The sequence below is a fragment of the Medicago sativa genome, chromosome 1 (genome assembly GCF_051527215.1).
Source record: "Medicago sativa cultivar Bolivia chromosome 1, Bolivia_mono, whole genome shotgun sequence".
Classification (NCBI taxonomy): domain Eukaryota; kingdom Viridiplantae; phylum Streptophyta; class Magnoliopsida; order Fabales; family Fabaceae; genus Medicago; species Medicago sativa.
In genome coordinates, this window is record NC_140749.1 from 23233138 (window position 1) to 23256790 (window position 23653).

The 23653-nt window shown below is 30.1% G+C and overlaps 1 protein-coding gene, 1 long non-coding RNA gene and 2 pseudogenes across 2 annotated transcripts; 1 reads left to right on the forward strand and 3 right to left on the reverse strand.

Annotated features, from left to right (window-relative positions):
• Positions 1 to 2417: 2417 nt before the first annotated feature.
• LOC146953711 (cytochrome P450 86B1 pseudogene) lies at positions 2418 to 4873 on the reverse strand (annotated as a pseudogene).
• Positions 4874 to 9521: 4648 nt separating this feature from the next.
• Positions 9522 to 11346, reverse strand: LOC146953712 (uncharacterized). Its single transcript, XR_015029982.1, has 3 exons — positions 11062 to 11346; positions 10270 to 10337; positions 9522 to 9894 (listed from the first exon to the last, which is right to left on the reverse strand). It is a non-coding gene; the product is annotated as an uncharacterized LOC146953712 (long non-coding RNA).
• A 4344-nt stretch (positions 11347 to 15690) lies between these two features.
• Positions 15691 to 18494, forward strand: LOC146953713 (cytochrome P450 86B1-like). Its single transcript, XM_085711556.1, has 2 exons — positions 15691 to 17188; positions 17911 to 18494. The coding sequence occupies exons 1-2, from the start codon at positions 15920 to 15922 to the stop codon at positions 18313 to 18315; spliced, it is 1674 nt and encodes a 557-aa protein (XP_085567682.1). The 5' UTR covers positions 15691 to 15919; the 3' UTR covers positions 18316 to 18494.
• Positions 18495 to 22911: 4417 nt separating this feature from the next.
• On the reverse strand, positions 22912 to 23399 carry LOC146953714 (cytochrome P450 86B1 pseudogene; annotated as a pseudogene).
• Positions 23400 to 23653: the final 254 nt, after the last annotated feature.

A 23653-nucleotide genomic window follows, 5' to 3' on the forward strand; every position in this document is an offset into this window, starting at 1 on the left:
CCTTTAATGTATAAAAATTTCAAAATAGTCTCTGATTATGCTATTTGTTAGTCAAAATAGTCCATAATGTTAAAATGTTTCATTAATATTGTCGTATTAGTCTTTCAATATATTTACTTATTGTCATATCAATCCTTATAAGTATTTACTTATTGGCATTTTAGTCCATATATGAAAAGAGTTATTGTGAGAATTGAGAGATTATTTTAGCACCAGAGACTATTTTGATTAACATGGTGCACAATCAATGACCTATTTTAGAATTTTGATACATTGATGGACTATTATAACTACTCATTACACATTTAAGGATTAAAGTGACTATTATCCATTCAAGATTCATGAGTAGAGTGTACAATGCTCTGTATTTAATTTCCCTTTCCACTGTTTGATTTGAGATGATATTTAGTGGGTAATTCACTATTGTCTTTTCTCTGGCAGATTATGTTAATTTGTTGACATTCATTATATCAACACTGAAGTTTATAGTTCCTCTCTCCTTTTTTTCTAATTTTCCCTTCAGTGGCTCTTATTATAAATTTATTTTCCATTTTTCATGTATATTTGAAAAGCTTGTAGTATTGTAAATAATACATATATTTTGATAGATTAAACCATCAAATTTGTTTCTATCTATGTAAGTAACTCTCAAATTAGTTTGATTCTATTAATATTTTAAACTAGTCTCCATCTTTGTAAAAAACTTTTCAATTAGGTCCATCGTCATGTAACAAAAACATCAAGACTTCACCTCCTTGAATTCCTTATCTCTAATATTTCTAGGGATATGACCCTGACAAACGAATGTGGTAGTTTTAGGGAAAACTGTGGCGACAACATTCATCAGTGTGATATCCCTGTTAGTCATTATCAGCGTTGGCATATTGTCTTTTGATTTCAGAAGATCAAACAATATTTGTAGAACCCAAGTGAAGTTCTCTTTTTCAGGCATCAGGAAAGCAAACTAACACAATATGTCTTCTCGATTAAGGTTACCCCAACTATCTGAAACAATGGTATTATGTAGACGTTGGTTTTATATGTGGAGTCCATGATCAAAACTGTTGAAAAAGTGTTAAACAACTTAATAGATTCAATATGAGTCTAAATATATCATGAACAGTAGTAGATTCACATTTGCTTCTACACTTGTAAACATATTTGTGCTTCACCAAACATGTGAGCAGATGTTGCATCTTTGACTTTTCAGCTCCGATAGACTTGAACCTTTCACGTGCATTGTACTCTTGCTTTATATTCAAATTGTCTTTTCTTTCATTCTTCAAATTCATCAGGGTATGCTAAAGGTGCACCAAACTCTTTGTCAGATCATCAACACCATTCTTGTCTTTCTTAATTAATCGACACTCAAGAAGGTGATCTTCTAACTTTTTCTCCATCATGTGGTTGTGAACTTCTTTAAGAATACTCAACCACCATTCATTTGTTTCCTTCTTTACATAATCACGCAACCTAATCATACACCCAAAAAATTTTAACCCCGTGTCTTCTCAATTTCTTCTTGGGTGGTTTATAGTCACCACTCCTTTCACAAGCCAACACTAACATTTGCTTCTTTCTTCCACCATCATAAAAGGATTTGTCTATGATTAAGTAAACACCACCCTTATTGCTTGTCGACGAACTCAATCAATCATATAATCAGGCTTCTTTCTTCCATCTTATGATCCTAATTAACTTTCAAAATTGTATAATTATTTCTCCTCGTTGTCAGAATTAGGATGATGTACTAACTGACAATTGTATTGCATAATTTAAAAGAAAAATGAGGAGATTTTTCTAATTTTGATTACCAGAAGGTCAATGCCAAGAGAGAGAAAAAAAACTAATGAATAACTAGACGAGCAGTGTCGACTCGACTCCAACAACATCGGCTAAATAAAAAGAACTAACTTGAACACAACATTGCTCGTATAAAATCATAGAAAAACCTTCATAACACGCCATATTTACTAAAATATATCCGCACAATTTATCATTAAACTAACACCTTTTAGAACTTATTTTAGTAATTTGTCCTTTTGGTCATAACCTTGCCACAAACAACCCTCGAACTTTTTATATTTAGAAGAACCTGGAACTTTATTCCTTAAAGATATCCCTGAAAAATAAGCTATAGGTAATTATACTTAAACTTTTAAAGCTATATACTTTATCACAAGAAAGAAAATGTACATATTAATTATTATTTGGAATTTAAATAAACAAACGCATAAATGGAGAAAAATGAACTAGATTTTACCTGAAAAATAAGCTATAGGTAATTTTATTAAGAAAGATCCAATATACAATTCAATGAACATACTCCAGTATTATTATTATTTTCCAGTTCTAACTTCAAACACACTCATGATGATTTATCATTCTCTACATTCAAACACATCTGAAATAATAATTCATTTTGAAACAAACTTCAAATTATGAATTTCTACATCACTACGTCTATGAAGGGTAACTTTCAATCCATGTTTCATGTAAAGAGTCAAAGAAAGCTTAGGAACAACAGGGTGATTCTCAACAACCTTAACATGGTAACGAAATATGATGCTAGCTGCAACATATTTCATTTGATAGTATGCAAAATCTTTGCCTAAACACAACCTTGGTCCTCCATTAAATGCAGTGAATTTGTAGGCGGATTCGCTCATGAAATGACCATCTTTAGTTAACCATCTTTCTGGCTTGAACTCCAAGCAATCTTTTCCCCATATGCTTTCCATTCTTCCCATTGAATAGATTGCATATATCACTTTTGTTCCTTTTTTTAGTTTTGTTCCATCTGGAAATGTATCGTCTTCCAACACCTAAGGAAAATTTTAATGAATATGGAACTTCAATCATCAATAATTGATATTAGGTGTCAAGTATAGCATATTGCAATTGATTTGTCTCAAACTATTTGTCATTTTAAAATTATTACAAAATATTAATTATTATTTTTCAACAATATTTTTATTTTTGGGTGCAATTTTTCAACAATATTATTGATGTTTCAACTTCTATATATGTTATAGTAAATAGTTTTTAATTGAACTCCTATTATATTATAAGAATTTTTTTTTTCAAAGAGATTATTTTATTTTGAAATGAGCATACACAATAGTTTTCTTAAAGCATGACAAAAATTTCTTCAATCATGGTTTAAACTGGAATTCTACCAAAACCAACTGACAATAAATAGATCATTTTGGTAAATGTGTGAGGTGTTATCACTATAGCCCCAAAATGAATTGAAATTATTACAAAAATATTCAAAGACAATACTCATCAAATGTGTCTTTTAGTAGTAATTTTATGAAACAAATTGAGAACCAAATTAATTAACGAAAGACACATCCGAAGACAAATTACTAACCGATGAAAGTCACATTTAGACATATTGTAGAATAGTTCTGAATATTATTTCAAAAGTAATTTGAGTACAATCACTATAAACTGTTTAAATAAACTATACTACACCAAATGAACCTAACGTCTCATATTTAAGGATCAAAATGATCGTTTACTTCTCATTAATCACTTACGCCTAATCACTTAGAAAATGAAGATCAATATGAAAAACATGAGGAATGCCAATGATGAAAAGACAAACAAATAGCTCAAATTGAACTGTTATTACCTCTTTATGATCCAAAGGAACAGAAGGATATAATCTAAGAGCTTCTGAAAGAGCTGCATGCAAATAATCCATCTTCTTAATCTCCTCAGCCTTGAATCTCAGAGAATCATTCAACACTTTCTTCTTGATATCCTCCCTCTCACTCACAACCCTACAAATCTCTTCTAATATTTTCTCCTCAACTTCATGATTCTGATCAACCAACCAGAAAAACCAACTTAAAGCAACTGAAGAAGTGTCTCTCCCAGCTAATATGAAATTTACACATATATCCCTCAAAAACTTGTCTGAATAAGACTTTCCATTCTTATCTTTAAGCCTCATAAACACAGTTAACAAATCCGATTTTCGCTTATCATCATCTTCTTCTTCATTTTCCAAAGATACTTCCTCTCTTCTTGCCCTAATAATATTCTCAGCAAATTCATCAACTTTTTGTATTGATTTCTTCAACTTTCTCTCCATACCTAAGTTAAGAAACCTCATAGCCTTCCATACATAACCCGACGCAAGGAATCGGATTACACTAGTTTCTGTTGCATCCTCAAATGCTGTAGCAAAAGGGATTTCAGGTAAATGAAGTTGTAAACAACCAGGATCAACACCAAAAGCTATCATACAAACATTATCAAAAGTGAGTCTCAACAAAATATCTTGAAGATCTATAGAAACAGATTTCCTTACAGAAGATTCTAACACAGGTATGAGCCTATTATTCACAAGCTCAAACAATGAATCATTTGTTAATCTCCTAAACTTTGTTGAATGAAACTCAATGCTTGCGATTTTCCTTTGTTTCAGCCATGTTTCATTATCAGCATTGAAAATACCATCTCCAAGTAAATCAAAAAGTGTGTCTTTGAAGAAGTTTCCTTTAGGGTAAATAGTGAACTTTGTTTTGAGAAGATGTTCTATATTTTGAGGTTTTGAGGTTATGATGAAATTGAAATTAATAAACCATGGTCCTTTGAAAATAAAGGTTCCATTTTGATGTTTGAGCATATTGGTGATCCATTCATAAAAGTTGGTTTTGAGTCCTATGATTAAGGAAGGTAGCATTCCAAGAATAGGCCAATTGGTTATGCCATGATGTTTTTTTGATCTTAAAGAATAGATTAATATGAAAACAATGACTGCAATAATAATCTCAGTGATTTGAATATTTTTCAAGAGGAAGATGATTTGAGAAAACAAGTTTTCTTTGGCTGCAGCCATGTTTAAAGTGTAGCATGAAAAAGTGTTAGTTTTGGTTATGGTATTTGGATGATAATGTTATGTTATATTATATTGGAGTGTTTTGTTTGTGTTTATTGGCAAAATTGGTTACTTTTGAAATGACCACGTGATTACCTTAATAGGAACGAATATTTACAGTTTTAATGTCCTAATTTGTTAAGTTTCCATGTGATGTGATTGTCACATCCCTATAACTAGGTAGTTTATCCTGCTGCTTATAATGTATATCGAATAGGACATAACTATGGATGTCCACTCTTTACATTTTTTTTAATTTGGTTTCGTGCACGTACGCGGGTGCGCTGGGTTGCGTTCGTGATGAGTGTCCTTTCTGTTAGGATTAATTAGGGTTGATCTACCAGGTTTGTTATGTATTGTGTTATTCCCATTTAGGTGGTACTTGGGTCAGGTCTAATGTCCCCCAAGTTTCTGTATCTTTTGTTTTTTATTTATATATTTTTTTCTTGCCTAAAAAAAAAAGAATAGGACATAACTAAAATGACTGTATTAAACAAAGATTCTTTTGATTTTTTGAAGGAGTTAAGCTTGTTGTAATATTTATTTTTTGATTAATAACCCAAGACATTGTATAATCATTTAATTCAATTGAAACCACATTTACTTAATCGAATTAAATTTGTTTGGAACCGATATATGAATTAATCCAATAAAAAAAAACTTGTTTTAATTATGGAACAGATGACATTATTGTTCAGAACAAATTCAACCTACCGACCTATGAGACAATGATTGTAAAAGGAGCATTCATCACATTAAAAGTTGGCTTTTGAAAATGACTCAAGCTTAAATCCAAATAAAATTGGGAAAGGATTTAAATTTCTCCATGGAGAAAAAGAGTACAAATTTTTTCTTCATTTTCATTCATATTTATATGTTTTTTATAAGCTAAAAATTATTTAAAAAAAAAAACACAAATTATAGAAGTGATAAATAGAAAATATTTTCACAATGCTTTTGAAGTTAACATTAATAATAATAGTCTCCTTCAAAAAAATAAAAATAATAATGGTCTAAATATATTTCACAAACAAAACCAACAACTGTCAAAAGAAATAATGATAATTATATGTTAGCATCATCACCCACTATTGCTTTTTAATCATTAAAATGGTTGTGTGTAAGAACCATTTTTTACTATATTAATTGACTTCCAACAGACCCAAAAAAATTGACTCGTACAATTCACAACTTTTTGTTACAGCTTCTAAATTTGTCATTGAGAAATATATTCATGGAAGTTTTCTGAACTACTTCAATTTAAGGAAAGTTATCTTAACTACAACTAATACTAAAAAAGATGTTTTCTTAATTTAGTATAACTTCCTATGCACATGGTAAGTCAAAGAAATAGCTTAATAAGTCCGAGAAGTTATGGACCTAAGGTACATAATTGTCATCTTTACTTGCGAAGTTGTGCGATATAAGTGAATTGGTCTTCAAAAAGTTGTTCGGCATCTCAATTTCGCTTTCGCTCGGGTAGTAAATCTCGATCAGTTATTTTTGTGTATAAAATTTGATCAGGGTTGTAATTCCCGATCATCATTTTTAAGCCGAATAAACAATTTTGAAGTGTTTAGTGAGCAACCATATTGCTCTTCTACCTGCATTGCTCAATTTCGACAAAATGTCCTATCGGACGTTGACTTTTGGGTAGGCTGTGGTAGTAATTAATAACATGCTCGCAATAATATGTATATATGTTCCATAATTTAGTTTGATTCAAGCTTGATTTATAAAATAAAGTTTAAGCTTTTATTTGGATTTAAGCTTTGATTCATTTTCAAAATCTAACTAGCTTAATTTTTTAAGCTGGCTTCTAGGTGTGGGGGCATTGGGAGCAACACGAAGGAGGGAGACGAGCCTCGTCCGTTATTGAAAAACAAGGATTCTCTTATGTTACATGGGAGTCTATTCCAAACTTTTGATTTGGTTTGTGAGAAAAAGAAAAAAGATATTTTGAGATTAACAAAGTGGGAAACTGAGTTTAAGAGTTGATAAGAAAAATAAAAGGTTGCTTTATAAGCTTCTTAAGTTGCTCAACCCAAAAAAAATGTCAATTGAAATAGGTAGTTTAAGATAGATTTTTAGTATAAGAAAAAGCAAATCGAAATATGTGTTGCCATAAATTTGTGTTTTGGAAGATACGTTGAGATGCTCTTGAGCAAAAATGAAAGACTTTATAAAGCAAATTTATAACAACTAATAAATTTTTATGTGTAAATAATTAGATTGTTTAATTGCTAATTTTTTTACTAAGAGAGACTCCATAAAGAGCTATGGCAATTCACGAGATGAGGACAAGACAAAAAAATCTCTTGAGACGGGGAAGAGGTGGGGATGATGGGACAATATTGAGCTTGGGGACAAGGATAAGGAGAGTATAGCTAGATAGTGGTTGCATTTGGGTTAAGCATGTCCTCACTATAAGGAGTTTTCATTATTTTATTTTATCTTGTTTATGCTCTTCACTATGAAGAGTGAGTAATTTTCTTAGGATTTGGAATCATGGAAAGTAGTTCTATGGAAAACTTTCCATGATCTCTATCTTCTTTCTTTCCATTAGGAAATGCATTCACGTAATCTATATTTACGCTCTTCATCAAAATCTTAGGCAACCTTCTGATAGATCATAATGAATGAATGGTTGCTGGAAATATAAAGTTATACAAGATTTGAAACATAAGAATAACCTAAGACTTGTTGGGATATGAAAATGTATATTTGGGCTTAATGGTTCAAGATAACGTGAATATCCATAATAATAGGATATTGTGTTAGTTAGGCACTTGTTTAGTGCTAAAAATAGAGTAAGCAATAGAATAAAGAATACCTCATCCTTAGGCATGCGTTTTCAAGGTGAAAGGAAGAAATAGAAATTGGTGTTTGTCGTAATGATGAAATTCAATGATTATAATGCATTTTCCATCAACTTCATATTTTCATAAAGAAATAAACTAAGGTTTCTTTTAATCATCTTGCATTCATCATTTATATAAAAATACAAAAACATTTTCCTTTGCTTTTTCATACTTCGGGAGAAAAATGTTATACTGAAATTGTGCAATTACGATGATATCAACCCACTTGTAGATAGAGCTTAATGTTGCCTTCGATCATAAGACTACGTTTCTTAAGGTAAAATAAACACAATGCTATTAAAAAAAATGTTGAACATGTTATATTCTATGTTGTTTACTGATTATTATATGTTTATGCAACCATGAATATATCAACACTTTTAGTTTAGGGATTTGGGCCCAAGGATTTTACGCCTGGGTACATGGAGGATCGACACCCACATGCTATGATGTTCACATCGGTGATAGGTATCACCGTTCAAGACCCTTATCAAGAGCAACTGAATCGGATTATAGTTATTGATTGTGTCTTCTACACATACGTGGATCACCGCCAGAAATGTCGATTCAAGAATATCAACCTCTACTAAGGTTGGATCAGATACGAACCTCACATGGTCAGGTATCTGCCAAATTAAAGCACGAGTACGCGACTGTTTGGATTTGTCTGGACCATTCCCAAGCATTCAGTTGAGTCATCAGCTTCACCCATTACGACTTGACAACAACAGGTGTATGAGTCATATACAGAGTTTCTTAATCACTTGTTGCAAATAGACATAAGCCAATTGTTAGACCGCATTAGAACATTAGCCACTTGATTATGGACAATGGCCATATGGAGCAGAGGTGTGGAGTCTAGAAGAGTTTGGAGCTAAATATTACAGAGGCTTAGGGAAGGATGATATTTCTCTAGAGGAGGAATGGGTTCTAGGGGACGTGCTACTCTGTAGGATATTTAATTGTGTATATTTTGGATATCTCGTTTTTTGTTTATGGATATTTTTTTGTGGCTCTGATCTTTTGTACAATTTGGATAATATTATTATTGGAAAAACCAAACATTTTATAACATCGCATTAGAGCCTATCACTCATTAATTAGTGTTTTCAAGTCCTCGCACATTTAACAGTCACTTATTCAGATTTGACTTGATTGATATGTATTATCTACTTATTTAGTATTAGCAAGTCCTTCAAAAAATTTAGGAGACAATTGTTCATTGAAAAATATCTCTTCTTGCCCCTCGTTTAATCGTATGTAATATCTATTGTAGAAAGTCCACATCTATCTAATATCATAACATTACAATCCCATAACATATCAATCAAGTTAAATCTTAAACAATCCTATTACGAATTGAAGAACCATTCGTAAAGTTTAATGTGAAACAAACAAAGCACTCTATGTTTAACACAAAAACTTCCACAACAAACAAATAGACATAATGTATATCTTACAGCCCCCGTATTTTTAGATTGAGAAATTATTTTCATGAAGAATAAACAACGATTTATAACAATTTTCTTTCCCGTGATAAAAAAAAAGAGTTTGGATCATGTGTTAATCTTGTAAAACGATGTGATTATCTTCGTGCTACATTAGACATACGTTTTGGTAGTATTATGTGGAAAGAACGAATCATTTTATTAACATGTCAATGAACTTCAATTTTTTTGTTGTTTTTGTGTGAGGACATACATAGTGGTAACAAAGTTAATAAAAAAAAACGTTTCTGATCAGTTATGTAGTTACTATATATATACTTTGAGATTCAAATATCGTGCTTCATTTAACACCAGCATACAATAATTAGCAAGGAAGTATCCAATTGACAACATTTATAAACATAAAACAAAAACTCATAAATCTAAATAACATAAAAGTGAGTTCCATGCAAAACACTGATTCCTTTTGTTAAATCTAAGTCACACAAACTCCTAAAACCAGTAGCAACATAAGAAAGGCAACACGGAAACAACACGAACAAACAATAATCTTGTTAAGGATCCAAAGCACAGATCAACCCTTGAAAATTTCTGGTTGTTCAACCTTGATGTTCTTTTCAACCTTATTGCCACAATCTACAATCTAGATGCCAATATTTTGTTATAAGAATCTCATATCAACATTGAAAATCTGAAATAAACAAATGAACCAACTTTGTCAAGATAAAAATACCCACATCATAACTCTGTCAAGATAAAAATACCCACATAGAGTAGACCGGAACAACAACAAAAAGAAGCAAAGAGAAAGGAGTATATTGATCAAAATGGTGTGAGATAAAGACCAATGATGCACAATTATATTGATCTAAATCTAAATTATATATAAGATAAGATATATTCAAGTACACAAAAGACTATTTGAAGTTTTGCTATGAATTCATGCATACAATTAGTCATTGTCGTTATCTTCATACCAAAAATTTGGAACCAACTCACTAATATAAGTAGAAACAACCCTTCTGCAAAAAAAAAAAAAAAAGGAGAAATAGAGAAAGAACATTACTTCAACAGAACCTTCAGTGACTATTTCATGGTGCAAAAACTCGCAGTCAATGAGTGCACCTGTAACCCCTGAAATTGAAGCATGTAACTATGACTATTCATTCAATCCAGTAATATATTTCTTACCGAATATGACAAAATAATGTTTCTCCTAAATATGACAAAATAATGTTTCTTAGTTTTCCCCTTGATTTAGATACCATATTCCAAATAAAAAATAATGTGAATATAAAATATAAATTTATAAAAACTGAAATCGATACAAAATGTGAATAAGAAGAAGTGAACAAAATAATTGCAACAAAAACAGTCTCTTATTCAGTAAGAGCATTGTGTATGTGCTATATGTAAGTCGTTACAATAACAATGAGGTAAGAAAGTCTATTATTAACTTCCACTATGATTATAGGCCCGTTTGGATTGACTTATTTTTTAACTTATGCAAAACAGCTTATGCAAATAAATAACTTTTTATGCATTATTCATAAGCTTGTTAAGGTAGTTTATTAAAAAACTGCTTATGAAGATATAATTTTCGTTAATGAAAACTTATAAATTGACATAAAAACTTATTTATTTGCAGTAATTATTTTTCATATACTCAAAAATAAATCAATCCAAACAGACCCTATATCTATTTGAAAAGCTTGTTAATTTCTTAAAACAATGCATTTGGAATGCACTCACTGGCCTATATATGCTCAGACATGATTATAATAGAAAATATATTCCACTTACAAATTTGTAGGATTATCTTCACAATGTCCTTAAGATTTAATTTAAATATAATCACCAGGAAGTGACCACTAAAACTTGCATCGATGGGAGGTGAAGAAATATTTACCTTCTCATAGCCTGTGCTTGTTCAATTCAGTCAAGAAATTTAAAATAAGAAAAATGAGAAAAATCACTTCATCTTAAACAATACAAATTTTTTAAAATACAACCAAAAACACTTGGAAAATTTGCAAAAAGCCAATATCAGGGTGTGTTCCCCACTTTTTATTCGATGTAAACTACATAAACCTGCAATTCAATCAAGATTCAAAAGTATGATCGACAAACACTTGAAACCTTTCTATAAAAATGAAACTTGATTGCTAACCTCAAAGCATGAAGAGAACAGATTTGTGGTTGGAAGGTGAATTGGATCTAATTGGAGGTGAGATAGGAGTGGCTCTCAGTACAGAGGAGAAATGAAATGAAAGATAAAAGGCAAATGTCTGTTTGAAATGCACTTTGAGATTGAAGAGAGGGAGAAATTGATATTTGAAATTTGAAATTGATTCCAATTTCAAATTCATGCTGCAGAAAAAAAAAACAGTGGCAGACTTGATTCCCACTAAAATGGTTGTGTTTTTGGGAAGGTGGTGGAGGAAAAGATTAAAGCTAAGGTTGAAATGAGGAAAAAGGGAAAGATTCCTTCTTCTTTTAGTTGTTCCCTTGGTTGACCAAAAGATGTTGAAGAAAATTTAATAGTATAATAATATTGTTTGTATTGTATGAGAAGATGAAATCCTGTGTTAGTGTTACAATTTTGCTTGAGCCAAAAGTAGCTAAAAAAGAGAATCTTTGAGAAGTATGATTAATAGGTGGCCTGTGTTTTTAGCTGACAAGTGTCAAATGATACCAAAAACAGAGCTTTAAAAAGTCTAATATTAAGATTCTTATGTGTATTTGTAAAAGATATTTTGCAAATAAGGAAAGTTGAGGAAAAAGTGTGCTGTCTCTCTGCCGATGCATTTCACATTATATAAGCCGAAACAATAACTTACCAATTTGAATTTTATAATCCAAAATATATCAATATGTCGAATACCATTGTGTTAAAATATTTATCTCAAGAGGAGTTTGACACCTTTTGGTTTAGTTAAAATTACACTCACCTCCCCGAAATTCTTTTCAAATTATACAAACACCCTTTTTAATTTTAAAATAGACAATAACATCCCTTAAGTTTTCATCAATAGATAAATACTTACCTTCTTTCTTAACCCCGTTAATTTTCCGTTAAGATAGAAACAGGTGAAGTTGAAATCGTTAAAGAACTGGTGAATTTTCACTCATCGAAGTTGAAATCCATTTTCTTTTATTTCCTTCATGTTTAACAAATTCCTTGATTAACTAAAACGTGAAATTAGAATATGATCAGGTTATTTAGTTTTTTTTTCCCTGTCCACATCTTTGAGCTTTTTGAATCCGGTGGTAAACACTCCCTAAGCATATCATTCCATGCTTCCATCCATCTCATCCTCTTCCCCATTTTTAGAATCCAAAGTTTTTGTCAGCATACATATAGGTGCAAGCGTTACATATCATGGAGAGGATTTGGAGAAGATTGGTATTTAAGTTAACTAACAGAGACAGATGGATACTTGAAGATATTGATAGCAGATTTGATCTGAAAATTATAAAAACGATGGAGACACTGATTGAGTTTGAAGGCGTGTTTCTGACATCTCTCCGTGCTTGTTCCATATGAAATATTCTACAAAAAAAAAAAAAAAATCCAACTCTACAAATCAAAATATCAAACCCTAGAGTCCAAGAGAATGATCTTGCATTGTGACGGTCAAAGAAATGGCTCTTCTTCTTCTATCAAACGAAGTTCTCAAGGTTGGGCCAAAGAAACATCATCAAATTGAGAGTCACTTTCTTCTATCAAATAAAATGTAAATGAATGAATGGAAAAAAGAAAAAGAAAAAAACACCGTTAAATAAGAAAACTCAACTATAAATTGAAGGAAAAATTGATGCCATAACTATAATTAATTGGTGCGCGTGTTGAGTGGAATGGAACTAATTGCTAGAGTTTGAAGGTATGTTTGAAGCTAGATAACTCAAGAATTAGAACACGTTTTGTACATACAAAAGTTAAAAGTGTGGCCACAACTAAATCTTGTAAAGAGGGGTGAAAATGATTCCAGTCTAGCACGCAACAAAGAATAAAAGAGAGTTATAACATGGGAAGATTCTGTGAAGGAGCAAGAACATGTCAAATGAATGCTCTGTTTATTTGTTGAATTAATAAATTGACGGACGATGAATGAAACAAACATTAGGGGAGGTCTGTGATTAACAAGAAAATAGAGGGGATGTATGCTACATTTAAGTAGACCTTAGGTGAGGTTAATGTATTTTTCCCTTTGGTTTATTGAATCCGAAATACTCCCTCCGGTCATATTTATAAGAGAAATTTTGGTCAACAAAAGTTAATGTATCTGGTTAAAAAATTGGACCAAATACATTCACTTTTGTAGACCCAAATTTATCTTATAAATTGGACTAGAGGGAGTATTAAATTTGTATTCAACTTATATTTGGTGAACTGTAATGACACATTATTATAGATTGGAATGACAAATAGGCATTATTTTGGGTTGTGACCCTTTTCCGATTATATAATTCAAAAAAACGTTAATAGGTTTTTACCTGTAATATAGGTCATTTTCGGTTTTACCCCCTGTAAAAAAAATTTGTTTTGATTTACCCCCCTAATAGGTCAAACAAAAACCAATTTTATTTTTTCTTTCAAGAAATTTTTGTTTTTGTTTGGCCTATCAGGGGGGTAAATCAAAACAAATTTTTTTTACAGGGGGAACTGAAAATGACCTATATTACAGGGGTAAAGACCTATTAACCCTTCAAAATATTAATAAAATGCTTTAGACTATATAATCCAAACAGGACAAATTTAGGAATGTGAAGGGTGCGTGAGAGAAAATATGGAGGAAAAATAAATTCTTTTACTCAAATTCCGTTGAAAGTGAAAAGTATAAAATTTGATTTTAAACGAAATGTTTAGAAAAAAAAAGTTTGTTTTTCACTTTTAACTTTTTTTGGGATCACTTCATCCTCACCCTTTAAATTTAAAATAACAATGATGCATAACATATAAAATAAATTTTCAGTATAAAAAAGTTAATACTTTATATATTTTTTGGGAATAACCAATGTATTGTATAATAATATGTTAAATCAAATATATTACACAAGACAATGCAAACACACTATTGTTTGACATTGCAAGTGCACAACAATGATTTCTCGTATAAAAGATAATAACAAGTAAATATCCATGTCACATAATCACATTTCTTGCCTTTAACAATCATTCTTCTTGCTTTCTTTCCTTTCACTTTTTTTTTAATCCAATTAACATTAAACTCATCTTAAATTCCCCTAATTTTAATCTCAAAATCTCTTTCTTCTTGTTCTCATCTACCAAATCAAAAGCATGAATTGGTCTTTAATGTGATATGAGATAATCTGTGTCTCATGTGCCAATTATGCACCTTAGAGTAACTTATGGGACTTATTAAGCGGCTTCTCTTACTTAACATGTGCACAAGAAGTGACACAAGTTAAGAAAACATACTTTTTAGTATTACTTGAAGTTGAGAAAACTTTCCTTAAAATGAAGTAGTTCACAAAACTTCTTTAAATATATCCTCATGATAAATTTAGAGACTTTAACAAAAAGTTGTGAATGTGTGGAAGTTGTATTATTTTTTTTATTTTTTTTTACCTTTTTTGTATGTTGGTAGTCAATTCAATCAACATAGTAAAAAACTGCTCTTACACACAATCATTTTTATTATTAATATTATTTCTATTTTGAACAATTTTAGGTTTTGTTTGAGAAGTATAATCATTATTAATGTTATCTAAAAAAACAAATATAATGGAAATGAAGAAAAGTATTATGGATTGGAGAAGTTTAAAACCTTCCCAACTTTTATTTGGATTGAAGCTTGCCTCAATTTACAATCATTGTCTAGTAGTTCGGTAATTTGAATTGGTTTTGAACAGTAATGTCATCTGTTCCAAAATTATAACAACTTTTTTTTTTTTTTTTGGATTATTGCGTTCATTAAATCCAAAAAAATTCAACCCGAGCAAGTAATGTGGCTTGAATTGCATTAGATGATTATACAACTTATTGCATTATTGAACTTAACAAGCAATTGTGTTTAAGTGGTTAATGAGTTTCACTAAATACGAATTGTTGAGTTATTTCTGAGTGAAACAATTTTTAATTAGACTTTACTTCCTTATCGACGAACACCGAATTACTATAACCAATTTCCCCCAAAAACCAGAAGATTAACACCAAAAAAGTAGGGGTGTCCTATTCAATATTCAATATATAATATATGAACAGAAGCCTACACTAATTAGGAAATGGTGATGAGCACAATCACATCACATGAAAACTAATTAGGACACTAAAACAGTACAAATTTTCCTTCAAAAAACAGTACAAATTCGTTGCTACTTAGGTAATCAGCCTCACCCACCTCATATGCTCCTCTCTTAATCCTATTCATCAACATGCCACAAATTATATGTAATACCATTTATATAATCTTATTTCACACTCAAAAATATTCTACCAACAACTCTATTCTCAAATCTCAACAAACAAAAACATTCTCAAAGTCCCCAAAAAACCAAAAACCATAATTCAAGGGAAAGACATTACAATCACTTAGTCATTTCAAAAGTAACTAATTTTGCCACAAACATTAATTTTTCAGCTCACCAAATCAAACCAACAGATAGAGACGCATAAAACACTTCAATATAACACAACATATTCAATTCATGCATTTCAGCATTCCCTATGATCAATTGATCATTCCATTTTCATGACCAAAACTAACACTTCCAATTTCAACCTCACATTTTCATGCTACACCTCCAACATGGTTGCAGCCATAGAAAACTTGTTTTCTCACATTCTTTTGCTCTTTCAACAAATTCAAATCATAGAAATCATTATTGCATCCATTGTCTTCATAATCATTCATGCCTTGCACTCCAAGAAACATCATGGCCTAACCAATTGGCCTGTCTTTGGAATGCTACCTTCCTTAATCATAGGACTGAAAACCAACATGTATGAAGGCATAACCGATACACTTAAACATCAAAATGGAACCTTTAGATTCAAAGGGCCATGGTTCACTAGTTTCAATTGCATCATTACCTCAGAACCTCATAATTTAGAACATCTTCTCAAAACAAAGTTCAATATTTTCCCTAAAGGAAACTTCTTCAAAGACACAGTTTCTGATTTACTTGGAGACGGTATTTTCGCTGTAGATAACGAAACATGGCAGAAACAAAGGAAAACAGCGAGTATCGAGTTTCATTCAACAAAGTTTAGGAAATTAACAACTGATTCATTGTTTGAGCTTGTGAACAATAGGCTTATACCTGTCTTAGATTCATCTTTGAAGAAATCGGTTTCCATCGATCTTCAAGATATTTTGTTGAGACTAACTTTTGATAATGTTTGTATGATAGCTTTTGATGTTGATCCTTGTTGTTTGCAACTTCATTTACCTGAAATACCTTTTGCAAGAGCTTTTGAAGATGCAACAGAAGCAACTTTGCTTCGATTTGTCGCGCCAGTTTGTGTATGGAAGGCTATGAGGTTTCTTAACTTAGGTATGGAGAGAAAGTTGAAGGAATCAATACAAAAAGTTGATGAATTTGCTGATAGTGTTATAAGGGCAAGAAAGAAGGAAATTTCTTTGGAACATGATATGGAAGATGATAAGCGAAAATCGGATTTGCTAACCGTGTTTATGAGGCTTAAAGATGAGAATGGAAAGCATTATTCAGATAAGTTTTTGAGGGATATCTGTGTAAGTTTTATATTAGCTGGGAGAGACACTTCTTCAGTTGCTTTGAGTTGGTTTTTTTGGTTGGTTGATCAGAATCATGAAGTTGAGGAGAAAATATTAGAAGAGATTTGCAGGGTTGTGAGTCAGAGGGAGGATATCAAGAAGGAGGAGTTTGATGAATGTTTGAGATTTAGGTCAGAGGAGATTAAGAAGATGGATTATTTGCATGCTGCTCTTTCAGAAACTCTTAGATTATATCCTTCTGTTCCTATGGATCATAAAGAGGTAATAAAAGTTTAATTTGATTTGGTCATTTTTTTATTCATTGATATTCATGTTTCTCATATCTTTCATGATTGTGATTTGTGTGCAAATGATTGATGTAAAGTAAAGAGTCATTTTGGTTTATAAATGTGTGAGGCGCTTTTAGAATAGTATCAAAATTACGAAAACATATCTAAATGCAACTATTGTTAATCAATTTGATTCTCGAATGTGTTATGTTGGTTTGTTTGGTCCAACAATGTCTTGGTTAGTTACTTTTGGTGATACACTTGAAGGTGTTTTTGTAATGTCAATAGATTTAAAGATTGTAGTAACAACACCTCTCATATATATGGACTAAAATGACTGTTTACTCGATTAATGTGCTTCAAGTGGGATTTTTTTTTTTTTTAGAATTCAAGTTTAATCAATGATTGAAACAATCTTCTGAATAAAATGATCTCTTTGGAATAAACTCTCTTATAGTAGGAGTTATATAAAAAAAAAACTATTCACAAAATTCAAGGAAGTAAAATGCCAACCCCTACAATTTTAGGGGCGAATTGGTCAAGTACTCCTAATAATATTGTAAGAAAAGAGTAATTAATATTTTGTAAGTATTCTTAAATTAAAAATAAAAAATATTTCACACATGACAATATGATCAGATAGATGAAGTAATAGAAATCAACTATCTATTATTGATTGAAGTTCATATTGGAATTTTTTTTTTTTTTCATCAGGTGGTGGAAGATGACACATTCCCAGATGGAACAAAACTAAAAAAAGGAACAAAAGTGATATATGCAATATATTCAATGGGAAGAATGGAAAACATATGGGGAAAAGATTGCTTAGAGTTCAAACCAGAAAGATGGTTAACTAAAGATGGTCATTTCATCGGCGAATCTGCCTATAAATTCACTGCTTTCAATGGAGGACCGAGGTTGTGTTTAGGTAAAGATTTTGCATACTATCAAATGAAATATGTTGCAGCTAGCATCATATTTCGTTACCATGTTAAGGTTGTTGAGAATCACCCTATTGTTCCTAAGCTTTCTTTGACACTTTACATGAAACATGGATTGAAAGTTAATCTTCGTAGGCGTTGTGATGAAGAAATTCATAAATACTTGAAGATTAGTTAGAAGTGAATTGATAATAAGTGTTTGTATGATTAAGGATGATGATATATTGTTTGTTTAAAAATTAATTATCATTGGTCACTGTTAGGTTAATGGTGTTCAATGCTCATTATATTTGAGATATGTGTAAATGTAAAGAATGGTAAAGAAATATATGGAGTTTAGGTTATTTGTGTTGAATATATTGGATCTTCTTTCATAAATGATAATGTTGAATATGCAAATCCAAACTGCATAAAAACTCCATAAAACCTCCAAAAACATGTTAAAATATTTCGGATTTTAGAATCTGAATAGGGTGTGCGAGAAAATCATAGGGTTGAAAAAGTAATAGCCTAATGGTATTGCCTATTGTTTCTTTTAAATCATGTTCTCTTTCTTTCAAATGCTTAGCTCCAAGAACCAATGTGGTCGAGAGGAAACAAGATTGTGTAAAAAAAAAAAAAATTACTTTCTGTCTGCTAATTTGTACTTCTACTCACACAATTATGTCAAGTTTGGATGTTTTGGGGGCAATAAAATGATTCAAGATGAGAATCCACAAGGTAACTATCATTATTGGGGAAAATATCTATCAAACTAAATTTTGTACTATTCTATATTGGTGGAAAATGAGTCTAATTAGCTTTTAAAATCTATTCTCTAATTATAAAACTTAATGTCCACCAAAAATACAATCTTACCCCTTTTTAATTTTTTGACACGTCATCAAAATTATATCCTTTTGTGTCTTTTGCTTCAACCTCCCTCTATTTTTTCTCTTTTAAAAACAAATTAAAACAAACTCATTCGATAAAACACACTAACTTAGAGCCCGTTTGTTATAGCTTTTTTAAGAAAAAAATCACTTTTTTTAAACAAATAATCACTTTTAAGAGTTTTGCATCCGTTTGTTACAGATTTTTAAAAAAATCAGAATCTAAAAAAAATCTAAAAACAGCTTCAAATGAGAAGCTGTTATGAGCAGCTTTTTAAAAAATAGATTTTTTTTAAGGACAGAGAAAATACGATTTAAAAGATTGAACTAATTTTGTAACAAAAAATCCCTTTTATATAGTTGTATCCAAACAAACTAGATTATTCGTTTAAAAAAAGTGATTTTTTTTACAGTAAACAAACATAAAATAGATTCTGTTTTTTCACAAAATCTCTAAAATATAATCTCTAAGGGCCCGTTTGTTACGGATTAAAATAAAAGTGATTTTGATATAAAATAATTTAGAGATTATATTTTAGAGATTATATGAAAAATTAGAATCTATTTTGTGTTTGTTTACTGTAGTAAAAATCACTTTTTTTAAACAAATAATCTAGTTTGTTTGGATACAACTATATAAAAGGAATTTTTTTGTTACAAAATTAGTTCAATCTTTTAAATTATATTTTCTCTCTCCTCTAAAAAAAATCTATTTTATTTTAAGCTGCTCCTAACAGCTTCTCATTTGAAGCTGTTTTTAGATTATTTTTAGATTCTGATTTTTTTAAAAATCTATAACAAACAGATACAATACTCTTAAAAGTGATTTTTTTTTTTAAAATAAGTGATTTTTTTCTTAAAAAAGCTATAACAAATTTATGTGAAAATCACTTTTATTTTAATCTGTAACAAACCTTTTTTTTAAATAACAAACAAATTTAATCTTTTATTTTCTAATTATTTATTCTCTAATTATGAAGCTTAATGTGTACCAAAAATACAATCTTACCCCTTCTTAATTTTTTGAGTCGTCATCAAAATTATATTCTTTTTTTTTTTTGACAAAATCAAAATTATATTCTTTTGTGTCTTTTGCTTCAATCTCCCCTTATATTTTCTCTCTTAAAAACAAACACACTTGATAAAACACTCTAACTTAATCTTAATCCTAATCAAAATAAATTTTTCTATAATTCAACTTCTAAATATCTAAAGAATTAAAAACAATTTACAATCTATTATCTTTCTCTAATTATTAAATTTAATCTTTCTCTAATTATAAAAGTTGATGTAATTTTGTAACAAAAATCCATTTTTTATAGTTGTATCCAAACAAATTAAATTATTTAAAACATGTGATTTTAATTGCAATAACCAAACAAAATAAATCGTGATTTGTTTTTATAAATTCTCTTAATTAATAGATATAAAAATCACTTTTATTTTAATTTGTAACAAAACGGGTTCTGAATTGTTTTTTATAAAGAGGTGATTTTTATCATGATAAAAAAATCTATAAATTATTGAATGTCGTTTTTTTAATTCGTAACAAATTTGTCATATATCTAATTGACATTTACTAAAAATAAACTTTATGATATACATGTGATTTTATCTCATCGTGTGTTTATAATGAAAAACATTAACAAATACATTTTATACCGATACTTAAAAAAAAAAACACGGGAAAAAAAGAGTAAATAAAAAAGAAAAAAAACATAGGACTTTTTTTTGACAAAAAAACCATAGGACTATTTCTCACTGATACATATTTTTACATCTAAATTTATTCAATTATATCCAATTGAATGATCACAAATAACATAATTTGGGAGAGTTACAAAATCTCATTTATAAATTATACACGTTTTTTTTTTAGGGAAAATTATATATACACGGGGTTAGTATTTATTATGAGAAATACAACTACTTTGCATAAAATTACACATCTTCAAGATTACTTCTTTTGTATAAATGATTTTCATATGTTTTTTGTTTATCTTAATGTTATATTATAAAATTATTCTTTTTAATCGTTATTCATTATTAATCATTATATCCTTTTAAAGAATGACTATAAAAAAAAGAAACACAAGACAAACATTACTCTCTAATTAATTAGACATTAATTAATATTGTTGTACAAATCATACATGGGACAACAATCAGTCACATATTAATTGGTTAATTGATTTTTTTTTTTTTTATGTATTGTATCTAGGCATGGCAACAAAACCCATACCCGCGAGTATCCATCCGAACCAAACTCAATCTGACGGGTTTTTCCCCGCTTTGGGTTTTCCCCGACTTCAAAATACGGGTACGGGATGAGTAAAGGGGATATAGGTATACCCACCCCAAACTCATACCCAAACTCGTCCCGAATGTAGAAAATCATTTTATTGCCCTTTTATATAAAAAGAAACTCAAACCATAAATCATTTCGGTCACACAATCAGAGTCTCAGTCTATCAGATGACACCCACATCTCAGAGTTATCTCTATTCTCCATCACCATAGCCATGATCTATCGTCGTCATTTCTTTGTAGGATAATGCATTGCAACATTGTGTCTGAGGCAGAAAAATACTTTATTTTATTAAAAAAATTATCCATTGCAGGGATTGGGCGGGGATACCCGAAAGCGTCAGAGACAGGGATGAGATTCGATTTCTTATCTCCGTTGGATATGGGTAGGGTAGCGGATAAGTATATGCGAGTAGGGTATGAAGACAGGGAATATAAAACCTGTCCCCATCCGCCCCATTACCATGCCTAATTGTATCTTCTAAATAATAGTGGGAGTAATTATATTATACTAATTATAATTTGATATAAGAATCTTGCACGATACACATATTTATTCTTTATATATTCATATAAAAATTAAAAAAAATGCTAAAAAATTATAAATATTTTTCAATGATATATAAAAATCACGGGGCTTATTAACGTCTCTGTTATCATTATTGTGATTTTATTATTTATAATATTTTCACATATTTTTGGTCTACCACTTTATAATATTTAATAACAACTATTTCAATATTTTTATTATTATCTTCATCTTTATAATTAATTTTTTTTCTTATTTCTCAATGTAAATAATATTGTAAATGCGTTTTGACAGATAAATCGCAATTTAAGGATTAGCCCGTGCGGAGCATGGGCCCGTGCTTAGCACGGTTGCTAGTTATGCAATTAAATTTGGTACAAGATAAAATTAATTTTGTCGCCAAAATTTTGATTTCACGCCAAATTGTATTGCAAAACTTATCTTGCTTTTTTTTTTTTTAAGAAAGAACGTATCTTGTAATGCAAACAATTTTTTTTTGAGCAAACAATTTCTTGTAATGCAAACAATTTCTTTCTTGTAAAATTAAAAATTAATAGACCGATCATGACTGCCATAAACAAGTCTGGAACTTTATTGAGTAAAATTAGTATTACATTTTTTAACAAAAAAAAGAACAAGTTCATTGTGAATACCTCGGAAAAAAAGTCCATTGTGAATTATTTATTGCAATTAAAAAGAACATATGCACAAACAAACAGAGAAAAATGAACTACAGTTTTACATAAAAGAATCTATCTATAGGCCGATATATGACTACAACACAGCGAACCAAAACTCCATTATTTCTTTACCATTCTTTACGTATAAACACATTATTAGAGTATGAATAATCAACTATAGTTAGTTGATAGGTAAACTAGAGTTAGTACCTTAGTTAGAAGTTAGTTAGAGGTAGTTACTCAAACTAATCTCTATATATAGGAACACTATTGTAATCATTCATCATCTTTTATCAAATCTAGTTTACTCTACTATGAGTCATTATGGGTATCTCCCACATGAATACATGCATATATGCTCTCTTTCTAGCTGATCACTATGACCTTTATATCCCTGGGATTCCATGATTCATAACACACATCTCAAATAATGAGCATTGAACATCATTTGCCTAACAATGAACAATAATAATGTATTTTAAAACAAACTATAGATATTCATCATCGTTAATTAATCATCGCGATATATATTATCAACTCACATGTAACTTACCTTCAAATATTTATGAATTTCTTCATCACAACACCTATGAAGGTTAACTTTTAATCCATGCTTCATGTAAAGTGTCAAAGCAAGCTTAGGAACAACAACGTAATTTTCAACAACCTTAACATGGTAGCCAAATATGATGGTAGTTGCAACATATTTCATTTGATAGTATGCAAAATCTTTGCCTAAACACAACCTTGGTCTTCCATTAAAAGCAGTGAATTTGTAGGCAGACTCACTCATGAAATAGTCGTCTTTAGTTAACCATATTTCTGGCTTGAGCTCCAAGAAATCTCTTCCCCATATACTTTCCATCCCTCCCATGGAATAAATTGCATATATCACTTTTGTTCCTTTCTTTAGTTTTATTCCCTTCGAGAATGTGTCATTTTCCACCAAATTGAAAATTTCACTTTAGCCTTGTTCCGGATTTGTGTCATATGGTGGAAGATGACTCATTCTCAGATGAAACAAAACAAAAGAAAGGAACAAAAATTATACATGCAATCTATTCAATGGGAAGAAGAATGGAAAACATATGGGAAAAAGATGGTTAACAAAAGATGATCATTTCATGA

Excerpts from the sequence above, each read along its gene's own strand:
- LOC146953713 (XM_085711556.1), top strand. The coding sequence starts at position 15,920 with ATGACCAAAACTAACACTTCCAATTTCAACCTCACATTTTCATGCTAC. Across the intron at positions 17,189-17,910 it reads TTCCTATGGATCATAAAGAG|GTGGTGGAAGATGACACATT; the intron begins GTAATAAAAGTT and ends TTTTTTCATCAG.